Source organism: Suricata suricatta, chromosome 14 (assembly GCF_006229205.1).
Source record: "Suricata suricatta isolate VVHF042 chromosome 14, meerkat_22Aug2017_6uvM2_HiC, whole genome shotgun sequence".
In the NCBI taxonomy this organism is placed as follows: Eukaryota; Metazoa; Chordata; class Mammalia; order Carnivora; family Herpestidae; genus Suricata; species Suricata suricatta.
In genome coordinates, this window is record NC_043713.1 from 87,352,965 (window position 1) to 87,367,800 (window position 14,836).

The window sequence follows — 14,836 nt, forward strand, 5'->3', positions numbered from 1 at the left end:
CCCATCCATCCACCCACCCACCCATCCACCCATCCATCCACCCATCCACCCATCCATCCACCATCCATCCATCTAGTCATCCATCCATCCACCCACCCACCCATCCACCCATCCATCCACCCATCCACCCATCCATCCACCATCCATCCACCCATCCATCCATCCATCCACCCACCCACCCATCCACCCATCCATCCATCCATCCATCCATCCATCCATCCACCCAATACAACACTCTCAGAGAACACCACACACACAAACACACACTCCAAAGAACGATCCAGTCCAAAATGGCAGTCATGCTAAGATTAAGAAACTCAGCCTTAAGACCAGAGTTGGGAAAAATTGAACCACAGAGTCTGAGATGCACGGCCATGGGTAAAGGTGATCCCAATTCTGAGTCAGCAAATCTGGGGTCTATTAACATGCAAAGAATCTCTCTGGGCCTTTGAATTTGTCATGATCTTTGGCTTTAAATTGATCAAAGCATTGAGTCAGCAGAGATCTATTGAAATCTATGCACTGTGGTTCTGTGGATGCGCCAGAAAGACAAATGCCTGCTCACGTGGAGTTTGCGGAGGAAGGACACTAACATGGGCAGCACACAATCATGCAAACAGCTGAATGTCAGGCAATGGTAAGTTCTATTGAAACACAAACAATCGGCGCCTGGGTGGCTCAGTCAGTTGAGCATCTGACTTGATTTCAGCTCAGGTCATGATCTCACAATCGTGAGACAGAGCCCCGCATCCAGCTCTGCACTGGGAGTGGAGCCTATTTAAGATTCTTTCTGTCTTCCTCTCCCTATGCTCCCTACCCTGCTCACACACTCTCACTCTCTCTCTGAAAAATAATCCCCCACACAAATTAAAGGGGCTCCGGGCTGGCTCAGTCACCTGAGCATGCAACTCTTGATCTCAGGGTTGTAGGTTCAGGTTTTAAGATCTGGGGTGTACAGATCACTTAAAAATAAAATCTTGGGGCGCCTGGGTGGCTCAGTCGGTTAAACGGTCAGCTTCGGCTCAGGTCAGATCTCATGTTTGTGGGTTCAAGCCCTGCGTCAGGCTCTGTGCAGACAGCAAGCTCAGAGCCTGGAGCCTGCTTCAGATTCTGTGTCTCCCTCTCTCTGCCCCTCCCCCTCTCATGCTCTATCTCTCTCTCTGTAACCAAAATAAATAAAACATTAAAAAAAATTTTTTTAATAAAATATAAAATAAAATCTTTAAAAAACACACAAATTAAAGCAAGATGATGCTGAGCAGGGTGGAATTATACTTGAGATGCAACAGTTAAAGAAGACTTACCAATATCTAGGTATCTATCCACCCTCCAATCTATCATCCATCCATCCACCCACCCGCCTACCATCTATCCATCCATCCACCCATCACCTGTCATCCATCCATCCATCCACCCACCCGCCTACCATCTATCCATCCATCCACCCATCACCTGTCATCCATCCATCCATCCACCCACCCGCCTACCATCAATCCACACATCCATCCACTCATCTACCAGCCTATTCTCCATCCGCCCACCCACCCACCCTTCAGCCAGCCATCTATCCTGTCCCATCTTTCGCACTTCACTTTTTTGCACCTAATGTTTTGCAAAACTTTCATATCCTAACAGCTATAGTATTCCACGAAAGAGCATCATGTGACTATAAAATAACCAATGTCTTTCATGAGCACTTAGCAATTGTAGTCTTGCTCTATTATCTTCTGACACTGAATGGCGCTCAATGTTACTGTGGAGAAGTCTAGTGCCACCCTGAATTTCCTCCCCTCGTGACAAGGGACTTGCTTTTTCCTGAAAAAATATTTTTTAATTTGGCATGCAGCACACACACATGCATGCACACACCTAAGTATATACAAAGCACTAGTGGAAATTACACACACACACACACACACACAGTTTAAAAAGTACATCATGCATGGATATTTTAGAAGACAAAAAGCAGCCCACGTACAATAAGCCCCCCGATGAAGAACTAAAATACATTCAATGTCTTGGAAGCCTGTTATGTTCCTCCCAATAAAACCCTCATCTTCCCTATACTATCCTGACTCTGGTATTCATTTCCCTGTTATCCATTACATTTGCACCTAAATGAATGCATATATCCATCATCTACGATCAGTTTGTTGTTGATTCGATGCCTACATTGCATCTTCACAGAAACATACTTTCCTGCAACTTTCAATTCCATTTCTGAGTAGAGATCAGAGATTGCTCACCCTGATGGATCTCACTGCAACGGCACAGTCCTCATGAAGGTGTGGGATCTCAGTGCAGGAATATGGGAAAATGTCTTGATCCATTATCCCGCTGATGGCCATCCAGGTCCTCTACTCCTGACAGTGCAGCTGCGGATGTTGTCATGTGCCTTCTAGACAAGGGCAAGAGCCTCTCTTGGTTATATTTCTCAGTGGTGGAAATCTGGGGTCACGGTGTATGCACAGTCCCCTATTATGGGGTAACTCAAACCGCTTTCTTTTTTAACTGACATCCAAGTGAGTTAGCATTGAGTGCACTAATGGTTTCAGGAGGACAATGCAGTGATCCATCCCCTTCCTACAACACCAGTGCTCATCCCACAAGTGTCCTCCTTAAAGTCCTTGCCCATTTAGCCCATCCCCCCACCCACACCCCCTTCAGCAACCCTCTGGTGTTTTCCTCCAGAGGCAAGAAATGAGGCTTTTCCAACAACTCTGTGTGGAGGGGACTGCCGGGCTCTTGGAAACCAGGCGGCTATAAATTGAAATTCATTTTGGTTTTAATTTGTTTTCCCTGATTTCTGATGAGATGGAGCACTTTTTCTTAAATGCCTTGCTACGTTGTGTTTTCTCTCCCGTGAGAAGCCCTAACCATTTTTCTATTTGTTTATTGCTTTCAATTGTTGAATTATAGGCATTCTTTATATATTACGCATCCTAATTCTTGGTTGGTCTTACGTGTTACAAATACCTTCCCCAAGTTTGTGGTTTGCTCTTTGACTTTAAGAAAGTACTTATGTTTAACACGCAGTCAGAAGTATCGATGTCCCCTTTGCGGTCACTGATCAAGTATCTTGTTGAAGAAATCTTTCTCCTTCACTATTTTCTTCTACATTGATTTCCTTTATTTCCCCTCTGGATACCTAATTGATCTGAAATTGATGTGTATAAACGGCATGAAACAGAGATTGGATTCCTCTCTTTCTCATTTGGATAATGCCCGGATACATGCCTTCTCATAGATCTGTAATTGTAGTTCTGTCGCACAAAGTCTCCTACGTGCGTGGTCATTACGGGGCTTGTTCTGTTCGTTACTGTATTTACCGCCTAGGTTCCGCCAAAACATCGTTAGAACATCCATGGACTTTCAACGACCCATCTGCATTTTTCTTCTCTTTAGTGTCTTACTCATGCTTGGCCGTTCGGTCTTCATACAGATTTCCATTTCAACCTGACAAGCTCCTGGAAGGACATCCTAGATGGTATTTTGATCAGAATTGCATTGGCTCCACACACAGTCATTTGGGGACAACGGACACTTTCATGCGATTCTTTCTGTCTCTGAACACGGCACACCCACTTCCTTAAGTTCTGATGAATATTCATCTGCCTGAATGACTAGCTAATTACTTCATTATGGTTGAAATTCCATAATTAGGCGAGACTTTGGTATTGATTTTTATTAACATTGTTTTTTCTGCAACACAGAACGCCTGGTAGATTCAAGGATGTAGCCATGCCTTAATTCCAGAAAAGAAGATGTATTTGTACACACGTGTTTTGCTCATTTTGTGGTATCACCAACTCAGGGGTAATACACTGATCATCATTCCTTTTCATATCCGTTATCCTCCCTCTAATTCTTTTTACTTTTTGCATCTCCCCTCGCACTCAGCAAAACCACTTTGGTCTTCTCCACACACATCACTAACGTTCCCCTTTCCCCTGTCTATTACATTCCTTTTTTGTAATTTCTGTTTTATGCCATTTGGGGCCTCAATTGATGTATTAGCTCTCGTCTACCTTACTGTCTCTTTGTTTTCTTTTCATATTTGAATTCTTGATATATTAAGTTCTTTAAAAAAAATTCCCTAGGGGGACCTGGGGGGCTCAGTCGGTTAAGCTTCTGACTTTGGCTCAGGTCATGATCTCACGGTTCGTGGGTTTGAGCCCCACGTCAGGCTCTGTGCTGACAGCCCAGAGCCTGGAGCCTGCTTCGGATTCTGTGTCTCCTTCTCTCTTTGCCTCTTCCCCACTCACACTCTCTCTCTGTCTCAAAAATAAATGTTAAAAAATAATTTAAAATTTTTAAAAAGTCCCTAACCATTTAAGCACTTACAGCAAAGTCTCTTTTTATTCTTAGTTTACATTTTCTTCCAAAATAAATTCTTTCTCTCTCATTTACATTTGTCCTTCTTTCCTTCCTTCCCCGTTGCTTCCTTCCTTCCTCCTTCCTGCCTGCAATGTATTTACGGAATGGCCTGCCATCTTTGTTTTCATTGGATCTGCGTCCAACCTGGACAACTCTGACCCAGACCCACGCCTTCCGCCTGCACTGACGTGCTGTGGGTGAATTTCACTCGGCACGCTTGATCTCTCAAAATGTGTATCAACGCCTGAGATTGCAACAGCCTGGGGTCAGGGAGAGAGGAAGAGAGCCCCGTCGGGCAGTGATAGGAGGAGCCAGGCCCTGCCCCCCCCCCCCCGTATGCAGTCGTTTCCAAGACCCCTGTGCCTGAGTCCGTTCTACCCTGTGTAAACATCTTCCACCTGCGTGAATGACCTTGGGTGATTGCTCCAGTTCACCTCTGGGTCTTGGATTCTTGCTTTTGAAAAGAGAGGCATCTTCGGATGATGTCTTTTATCATCCCCTCCCCTTCAACTGCCCAACACAGGAAAGGGAAAGAAATACAAGCATTGATTTTTTCACCTACGCACAAGGAAGCTCACAGAGTGAAGAGAAAAATATTATCTTGCCCCGCCGTGTACTCCCTCCGCTGCCAGTAGGTCTTTCAAAGTCTGTATCTTATTTATTACATTTTCTGTGTGGCTCACTTCATTTCTTCACTGCCTAACACCTTTGGGCCTGTGCCCAGCTGAGACCCACAAAGAGGAGAAACCTCTCGTTGACTGTGTTCTGCGTCTGGGACAAGGTGGAGTCCGTCAGATAAGATATTCTCATGTCCATGAAAGACAGCTCCTCAGGGGGCGCCTGGGGGGCTCAGTCAGTTAAGCACCGACGTCGGCTCAGGTCACGATCTGGTGGATCTGAGATTGAGCCCTGTGTCGGGCTCTGGGCTGACGGCTGGGAGCCTGGAGCTGCTTCGGATTCCGTGTCTCCCTCTCTCTGACCCTCCCCTACTCACTTTCTGTCTCTCTCCATCTCTCAAAAATAAATGAACGTTAACAAAAAATTTTTAAGAGATATCTCCTCAAACTGCTACCCCTGCATCAGGGATGAGACCCCGGAGCCGACAAGCGGCCGGAGCACGCTCACGCACAGCGGCGATCACAGAGCTGCCACGCCTGCTGGAAGGCCAGCCCGACATCGGTGGTGCAACCTGAACGTCCACACCCGCAGGCCGCCGCTGCCCTGGGTCAGCAGGACACAGCACAGAGCCGGTGCCATCAGGGGCCAATGGCAAGGTCTCCCTGTAGGAAGGGAGCCAGGGCACGGCTGCCTGGTGGGAGTGGGCGCCCCCACGGACAGGGGCGTTCACACCTGAGCAAGGACATGAAACAAGACAGAAGAGGGCTGTGCGGACTCCGTCTTCCCACACCCGAGGTTCCTGCCAGTGGGCTCCCACGGCCACGGGCACTCAGAAGCCCAATGCGGTTCACAGACGGGATGTGGGGACTGCAGGGTCCGAGGCGGAGCCCGGAGGCCCTGGCGGGAAGGAGCTGAATAGCCGTGACCTCAGGCACCTGCTCTCCTCTGGGCTCCGTCCTCTGGCAAACATACAACACAGTCTTCTTAACACACGCCAACTTCACGTCCCAGGAACGTGAGCAGGGCTCTGCCGTGAGGCCGAAACATCCCCCCTGAACCTGCTGGGGTCCCCGGCTGGGGCTTCCTTCCCGCAGGTGTCCAGGGCGTTGACAGGATGGCGAGAAGCCCGGTGGTTCCAGGCGCCTCCCTGCCAATGCGGACGAGCGGCCCTGTTCACAAGCGGCTCAGGCTCCAGGAACAAGCTTTCTGGAGACCCCGGTGGAAGGTCAAGGTCTGCTGCGGTCTAGCCTCAGACCTGCAGATCCTCGCCTCTGCCCTCTTCACTGGGGAAGCGGTGCCCGGAGGCCAGGGCACGTGCAGGGGCACTGGAGCCTTTGTGCCCATGGGAAGAGCACCGAGCAGGCACGACCACGCTGAACCCATCACCCCGGGGTCTCCCCTCGCAGAGGCTTGAGGGGCGGGGACACAGGCTGTGGGCAGATGCACAGGGCTCATTTCTGGAAACTTCTGCCTCACTCTTTCGCTGGCCTCTCCCCCGGTCCTTTGTGTGTCTGTTGATGCTGGTATGACGCGCGCTGCTTGGTTTTAATCCACTGACTTTTCAGACCTTCCGATTTGCCGCGCGCTGACTCCGCCCTGCGCACAGTGGACTGACAGTGCTTGCGGGGACACCCCGAGCTCATCTTCGTGTTTCAGCAGGTCCCGGACACACTGCCCAGTGGGTTGGTTACTGACTAGCCCCCAGTCTGATCCCACACAATCCGCTCAAGGTGCCCTGTGGTCTTTGATGTACAGCCCACAACCCCAGCACCGGAGGCTCCGTGAGCTTCGACGAGCTTCCCAGTGCACAGTCAGGGGCAAGGCCAGGTGCCGGCCCCGGACTCCACACCCTGTGCTCTCCTCCTGACCCCGTGGGGTCTCCCGCAGGCAGACTCTGCCCTTGGATTTGAAACTGCCATTCCTCATTATAGTTACGGCAGACCCAGTGGTGTGGGAGATGGTGGACACCCCCGCTCCGGTCAACGCTGGAGAGCACCGGCCGGCGTGGGCACCTGCCTCCACAGCGCGATCCCTCGGGAAAGGGCCACGTCCGTGTGACCCGCCCGCTGTCAGGCCCCAGCACCGGCCTCCCCGCTCAACAAGCAGGTGTGGAATAGGGAAAACACTTCCGGAACCGCGTTCTGCTGGCGGACGCAGTGGCTGCGCCAGCCTCCCTACCCTGCACTTGTGACGGCGAGTTTTCCGGCAGGTGCTCAGGGGCGTGTGACAGCGGGGGTGTGTTCTCAAGACATTAAGTCAGCGTGTCACAGGCCGCAGGGACTCTGGCGAGGCGTGTGGCCGTCTGTGTCTCCGTCCCCCCTTCTGGAAACGTGGGCCACGACCGTGCCCAATTTATGAGCCTCCTCTGAGGAAGAAATGTGTAAAAAACATTAGAATCACTCTGAGCAGAGCCTGACACAGGTAACAAGTGTTGGCTACTAGTATTTTTAAACATATTTTTAAATGTTTATTTGAGACAGAGAGAGAGAGTGCGTGAGCATAGGCGGGGGAGGGGCAGAGAGTGAGGGAGACAGAATCGGAAGCAGCTCCAGGTTCTGAGCTGTCAGCACAGAGCCTGACGCGAGGCTCGAACCCATGAACCGTGAGATCATGACCTGAGCCGAAGCTGGACGCTGAACCGACTGGGCCCCCAGGTGCCCTGACTACTATTAGTACCATGGTTCCTCCTGCTGCCGCGCTCCGCAGTCCCCGCGCCTCCTGGCCCCGCACGTCACCCCTCTTCCTCAGAGAAGCCCGGAAGTGGTACCCACATGGAGGGAACCTGACTGTGCGGGAGGAGGACTGAGGACACTCCCTCCACGGCTGCTGAGCAAAGACCCCCTGGGACAGGGACGTCTCCACGGAGACCCTCATGCACAGATGACATTTAGGACCAAAACCCATCTCTGACTCCTCCTCGCCGAGGCTTGGGGGCCCTCCTTGGCTCCCCACCCGGAACGCAGCCACGTGCCCAGAGGGTGGGGGTGCAGTGTCCAGGATGCGCCAGCCCGAACTCGCCCACCCACCTCAACTTCCTGCTCCCCCAGATCCAGGAACGGAAACCCGTCCAGCCATCAGAGCACTCCGGTAGGTGTCGCTTTGACACAGACACGGACCAGGGCCCCTTCCCTGTGGCTGCTCTCAGTCTGGTTGACTAGGAGGCTGTGGTGGCCCCACGAGGCAGGGTGACATGCTGCTGGAACACGTCTACGGACATGGAGGTCAGCGCAAGGCGACAGAGGCCACACGTGAGTGGCCGGGAGTCCACAGAGTCAGAGAAGACCCAGAGAAGTCTGGGCAACAGCGTCCGTGAGCCCATCCCCAAAATAACAGTAACGATTACGGCATTTAAACCAAAAAGGCTAAACATCCTAAAAAGTCCCATTCTTAGGAATTCTGGCTGGACCAGAAGGACGGACACAGTTCCTCAGGCTGTACCCTCACATTCTACCAAAACCACATCCACATGTCTGTCCACCCATCCCCGAGAGAACCTTCCAGAACCACGATGAAGATGGGAACTGTCACATCCACTCAGGTCCACTCACTCTGTCTCCCACATTCCTGGACACGGTGCCAAGAGACAGACACTGACGGGGACTGTGGACACCCTTCTTCCTGTGCACCGCCAGCCCCCCCCCCCCCCCCCCCCCCCCCCCCCCCCCCCCCCCTCAGCCCATGCCCTGGACCCAGAGCAAGACAGGAGCACGTGGAATGCTTCTCCAGGCTTTGCATTTTCCCCCTGCGGCGGTTTCCCAGGTCAAAGGGGAAGAGAACGTCCATGCCTGTGACGGACCTTTGGTGCCCTTGACCTTCCGTGCCTCGAGGCTGGAAGGGAAAGTTGCTGCTTCCAAACAGTGTGGCCGTGATCGGATTCTGCCTCGAGGGGCAGACGCTCCAGGGGAAGAAAGCAGGTGCACTGTGTGCAACTTACAGCACCTTCGAGAACAGCAGGAGCACACATAACGTCACCTTCATTCTAAACCCTGAGCCTCCCTGCGTTAAGAGGTGAGTTCAAGCCGTAAATGGATATTTTTCCCCCCCCGAGGCCCATAATCTAGCTCTGTGGTTTCTAACTCACGGGGTGCCTTCTCCTGCAGGGGGCGCGCGGCAGGATCCGGGCACACTGCGAGGCTGTCACACTGGGGCTTCCATCCTGCAGCGTCCCGTGGGGGCGGCCGAGGGGAGGACAGGACTCGGGCTGACCCCCCGCGCCCCCCGCCCCCCACCAAAACACGACCGGACCCAAACGTCCGCAGCGTGAGTGGAGCAGCCTCGTCCGCGCTCCTGGATGACAGGCCAGACTGGAAAACGGACACGCAGACGCCCTCACTGAAGCAGACCCGTCCCACCTGCAGAACCCCGAGTGAGGAGGCAGGCACGGCAGCGCCAAGGAGGCGCGGTGACTGTGCGGCTCACTGTGTAAGTGTGAGCTTCCCTCCAGCACTGGGCGGGGGAGGGGAGGGGCCGCCCGGGGGAGCTGGGGGGGGGGAGCAGGAGACGCGCCCTCGGCCAGGGAGGGCCACTCACCTCCGTGGTTTCCAGCCCCTCGTCGTCTAGTCTGAGAAAACCAGACAGGCCCCCTCCCCACCCCAGAGGCACGTCCTTCAAACCTCCCAACAGTTCAGTCTCAAAACCGTCAGGGTCATCACCAACAGCCCGTGAGAAGAGGTCCCAGTCAGGGAGTCTCAGGAGTCCCAACGGCCACACGTACGTGACACGGTGGACGGGGTCCTGGCACAGAAGAGGGGGCGCGGGGCAAGGACTAAGGGCAAAGATAAGGGAATATGGATGAGGTGTGGTTTATTAATTGTGACAAATGTAGCGAACGGACGTACGATGCTAACGAGGCGGGAACCCGCGGGGAGGCGGCTGGGACCCCCACACCGACCGCACAGCCCTGCTCTACATCCACACCCGTCCCAACGTCAGAAGGGTCTTAAAACAGATGGACGCGCTCCCTTCTCTGTCCCCTCTCACCCACTGTCCACCCCACACGAGGCCGTCCATGCCCGGGGGACGACGAGGGAGGCACGTCCCAGCCACAGCTGACGCGGACGTCCTGGGGCTTGGGGACACCCAGCGTGCACCCCCTTCCCAAGGGCCCCCAGGCCCCTCATGCGGGAAATACCTCCCCCGGCAGGAGGCGTCTTGGTGACAGACAGGAAGCGGCTGGAGCCCGGGTCCCGTTACGGGAGCCCCACTGGGTCCCCGTGTCACCTCCGCACAGGCAGCAGGTACACAGGGAGCCGGCGCGAGCCTCGGGAGGCCGTGCACCTGCTGTGAGCAGGACAGGCACAGAGGGAGGGGCTCCCGAGGGCGGGCGGGAAGATGGGCCGGGGTGGCTGTTCCTTCCACCGTCTCCCAGATGCCACGCCCGGTGCCCCGGCTCTAATTAATTCTGGAGACCTGCGATATATACGCGGCAAGCCCTTATTTATTTATCCTTCTTGAATACGCCAGATGGAGATTCGTGGTCTGCAGCTGAGAACCTCACTGGCTACAGCAAGGCCACGTGGCACCTGAGGCAGAGTAGGAAGAGGACCCTGTTCTGGGTCAGGGCAGGTTCGAGGCTGCGTCCGTCAAGCGAATCTGGTGAGGCGGGCTTCCCAACCCAGCAGCGGGGCCCTTCCGAGCCTGACCCGTCCCGGGCCCCCTTCTCCCCTCACCCAATATACTCATTCTGTTCTCGCACTGCCGCCTTCATAACCCTCGTCTTGCAAGAACGTCTCCGTGGAAATAACGTCTGATTCAGCCGAGCCCCGTGCCAGGCACAGCGTCCACACACTCGGGCATCTAGCGAGGAACACGGCAGGGGCCGCAGCAAAGTGCATGCATTCGTTCGCGGCCAATCACGTGCTCATTCACTCACTCATTCCACCAACTCAGGAATCTCTCGGGCCGCGAGAAAGCCCCTGTTCACCTGAGTTTTGTGCCACGTTCTGGACCTTTCCACCTGCGCTTCCTGGAGCGTTCAGGAACCCAGCTCATGTTAAGTAAATATCTGGTCCCAGCCCCACGTTCAGATCGGACGTCCTGGGGGTAACAGGAACGGAAGAACGGGGGGGGATGTGACCCAGAGCCCGCGCTCTTCTCTCCCTCCAGACACACAATCAGGTGATTAGAGGCCTCGGATGCTTCTGAAATTGGCTCTCTGGAGGGAGAGAGACGGGACGGGAGGCGAGAACAGGAAGAAAGCGCCCGAGCGCCGGGGGACGCTTCAGCTGTGCACTTGAAGGAAAACATTTTCTGAAATTAAAAGGGATCCTTAGATGTCTAAGGAATGAAAGCATTTGTTTTTCTTCTCTCGTGGAGGGAAAGAGGGGCTGCGAAGGGACGCAGACGTGCGGGGGACAAGCAGCTCCACCGGCTTCCCTTCCGACAGTTAACACGCACCCCGGGCATTAACACGTGCATGTACACGTATGCAAACACGCATGCACACACGCATGCACAAGTGCACACACACGTTCACGTATGCACACACCTGCCCCCACTCACATGCACACACATGCACATGCACCTGTGTGCACACAGCTACACACTAGTACACGTACACACCTGCCTGATCGCGCGCACACACCTGTGCACACGTGCACATATGCACACGCCTGCTTGCACACACATCTGCACACCCACACATATGAACACACGTGCACACACATGCAGACATGCGCACACACGTACCCACACGCGCATATCCACCGACACACACGTGCAGACACAGGTGCACACCCGCTGCACACACATGACTCCCGCCTCCACGCACAAGTGCACACACACAGCTAATGTTTGCAACCGCCCGTCCTGACAACTTGCAGGACAAAACTGGACTCCTGCCCCGTGTGTTGGCCCCGGGGTCGCCCTCAGGTCACAGCTCAGAAAGAGCAGGGGCAGTGGCCGATGGCGGTCCCTCACTCTCAGCAAAGTGCTCCAGGGGCATGGAGGGCCCCTCCTGCTGGTGACACTTAACTCGGTCCCCTCCCCACTCTGGCGAGCCTTACGTGGCCATGGGTGTCCTGCTGACCCTGACCGTGTTGGCGTGTCATCACGGAGCATCTAGAAACACGAATGAGGAGGAAGGGCCATGAGGATGCATGGGACCGGCAGGTGGCCAGGCACAGCAGGCCGCACTCACTCTAAGTATTTGGAGGCAGTGCTACATTAGTGTCGAACGGACTTCATTAAAAAAGATATACTGTTTCATTATTTTCTAATTATGAGAAATCAGCCTGAATGCTAACTGCGTGACCAGATCCAGGATGGCCTCCAGACGCGATCACAGACCCGTCTGACTCGCCAGTAAGGACCGCGTGTGAAGGGTGCAGCAACCAGAGTATCGGTGCTTCTGTAAATTTTTTCATGTTTTTTATTTATTTTTGAGAGACAGAGAGAGACAGCATGAGCGAGGAGGGGCAGAGAGAGAGGGAGACACAGATTAGGAAATAGGCTCCAGGCTCTGAACTAGCTGTCAGCACAGAGCCCGACGCGGGGCTCGAACCCATGAACCGTGAGATCATGACCTGAGCTGAAGCCGGACGCTCAACCAACTGAGCCCCCAGGTGCCCCAGTATCAATGCTTTTGAAGGGAAAAGCGTGCCGCCTTCCCAGGTTCAAACACACATGCATGAAACATTTAGTTCACAGTTATCTTGCCTGAAAACCGAAAATGTTTTTAACAAATTTCTAACCGAACAAATAAATACACTTTTGCTCCACATCCAAAACGCTCAAACCTTTGCCTTCTAAGTGACCGCACGGGGGTGTTTCAAATGCATTTGTTTCTGATTTTTCCAAAGATGGGGACTCCTCGGGTTAGGTGGCCCAGCAGAGCCAAGTTCTGCTGGCTGTCACCGCTCACCGGTGACCGAGGGCCCTCAGGACTCTGCTGACCGTGGGCAGTGCGCACTCAGGGGTCGGCAGCTGCAAAGCGTTCTCTGAAGTTCAATGCTGCACCTGCCCCTGCCTCCCAGGGAAAGCCGGGTGCACCCATCATCTCCGGGAGAGTCAAAGCCGAGGAGTTTCCACCCTGCGTTCACGAGATCAACGGTCGGCAGTTGGCAAAGCTACCGGACGGGAGAGGGCCCCAAACTGCCCAAAAACAGAGCTCTGCTTGTTCCAAACCTTTGCCTTCTGTCCACCAAACGGCTCTCACATGCAGCCATCTCCACAAAGAACGTTGTACCGGGCCGTCCCTGGAAAAGCGGAGAACAGAGCCAGCGGCCCTGTGGCCGGCTGAATCCAGGTCTGAGTCCAGAGGACGAGGGAGAGCTCATGAGGCCTCAGCCCCACAGCTGTGCTGGGGGGACCTACACGCCTGTGGGGACCCCCAGCCGCACCGCGAGCCCACGGCAAAGCTCTGACCCGCCGAGAATCAGCCACGTCCAATCGTTAGGTGAATGTCGTGCATTAGTTTCTGTTTCTTTAGTTCGGACTAAAAGGTCATAAATCAACAAAGCTGAAGCGTGCGAGGTATAAGCAAAGGAATGAATCCTTTCTCAAACTACCCGCCCCCCTCCCCAAAGCCAAAGAGAAAGGGAAAGAAGGAAACCAAGAGCGAGCAGGTACTGAGCCCACGCGGGGAGGCGAGAGAACGGACCTCGGCCGCGTGAACGTTAAAACCCGCATGGACGCTGTGTCTCACGGACGGCAACAGCCCCGTGTCCGGGGTCATACATGTCATGAGTCAGCACGTGAGACCGAGTTCCCGCGACAGCACCAGGGCACGGGGAGGGGCCCGACCACACTTGCGGCCGAAGAGCCGTGTCGTGAAGCCTTGTGTTCCGAACAAACAAAAACCGACGTAATGAAAATCCAGCCAAGGCAGGCGGCTTCTCCCACATCTCCCATCCCAAAGAGAAGACCAGCCCGTTCTTCCCCCGCAAAGTACACGGTCCTCCTTGTGAACGTCTGGTCTCACGTAACACTCTCAACAAATTCGACTATGGTCTTCACACGGGATGCTCGTGTGTATTTTGAACGCGAGTTCTATTTCCAGAGAGAAACAAAGGAAGCGAGGCCGGTGCCATATCGCACTCAGAGCTCACAGGCTCGGGTTAGATCTGAGTTGGCAAAACCGTATCGCCTCTCCTCCAGACAACGGTCGCGGCCCCTCTGCCGACTCGTTTCAACCACGGGCACAGGACTCCCGGATGCTCCCAGGGCCCCAGGGGACCACGCGAGCGTTCCCACAACTTCTGCGGAGACCCCACGCTCAGTCAAAGGGTGCAGATCCACGCCCCCGGCTGCTCTGGGAGGGCCAGGGCTATCCTGTAACAAGAATGCCTTCACCGCCAAATTGCCTTCCGGGAACGGACGACCATCCTGTTTTACCAGAAAAGGGGGTTCACATAAGTTGGAAGCTAGTAACCCAGCTTTTGGGATCAAAGAGTGGGTTTCTGAAGGCACCACAGGGCCTCAGAGGCACACAGAAGAGTGTGCACAGAAAGGACACAGGAAGGTGTGCACGGACAGGTGCGCACGGAAAGCGCACGAGCAGGTGCTCCCGGGGACTCACCTCAGCGTGAAGCGGTCGGCGCTGCAGTTTCGGGACAGGGCCACAGGGAAGGTGAGCACGTCGCCCTGCCTGGCCGTCCGGGCCGAGTACCGGATGGCCACGTTGCTGTCCAGACGCAGCTCCCTCAGGGCGGGCCTGCTGCCCGTCTGGTACAGGAAGACGCTCCCGATCCGCTGCAGGCGGGGCGCGGCCTCCTCCAGCCCGCCCTTCCCCGGCCGGACAGCACTGCCCTTCCTGGCGTCCCCGCCAGCACAGTCCCCGCGCCCGTCCCCCGGCTGCACGGCGTAGTAGAGCTCCACGGGGCTGCCCTGGGGCGGCCCCGGC

At 54.7% G+C, this 14,836-nt stretch overlaps 1 protein-coding gene across 1 annotated transcript in view; it reads right to left on the reverse strand.

Annotated features, from left to right (window-relative positions):
* Positions 1 to 14,836, reverse strand: part of TMEM132D (transmembrane protein 132D) — a 442,505-nt gene that overhangs the window by 370,824 nt on the left and 56,845 nt on the right. The window contains exon 4 of the mRNA XM_029921636.1: positions 14,513 to 14,836. This exon is cut by the window's right edge and continues 63 nt beyond it. Within this exon, the coding sequence (XP_029777496.1) occupies positions 14,513 to 14,836 (324 nt within the window). The remainder of the gene's footprint in view (positions 1 to 14,512) is intronic.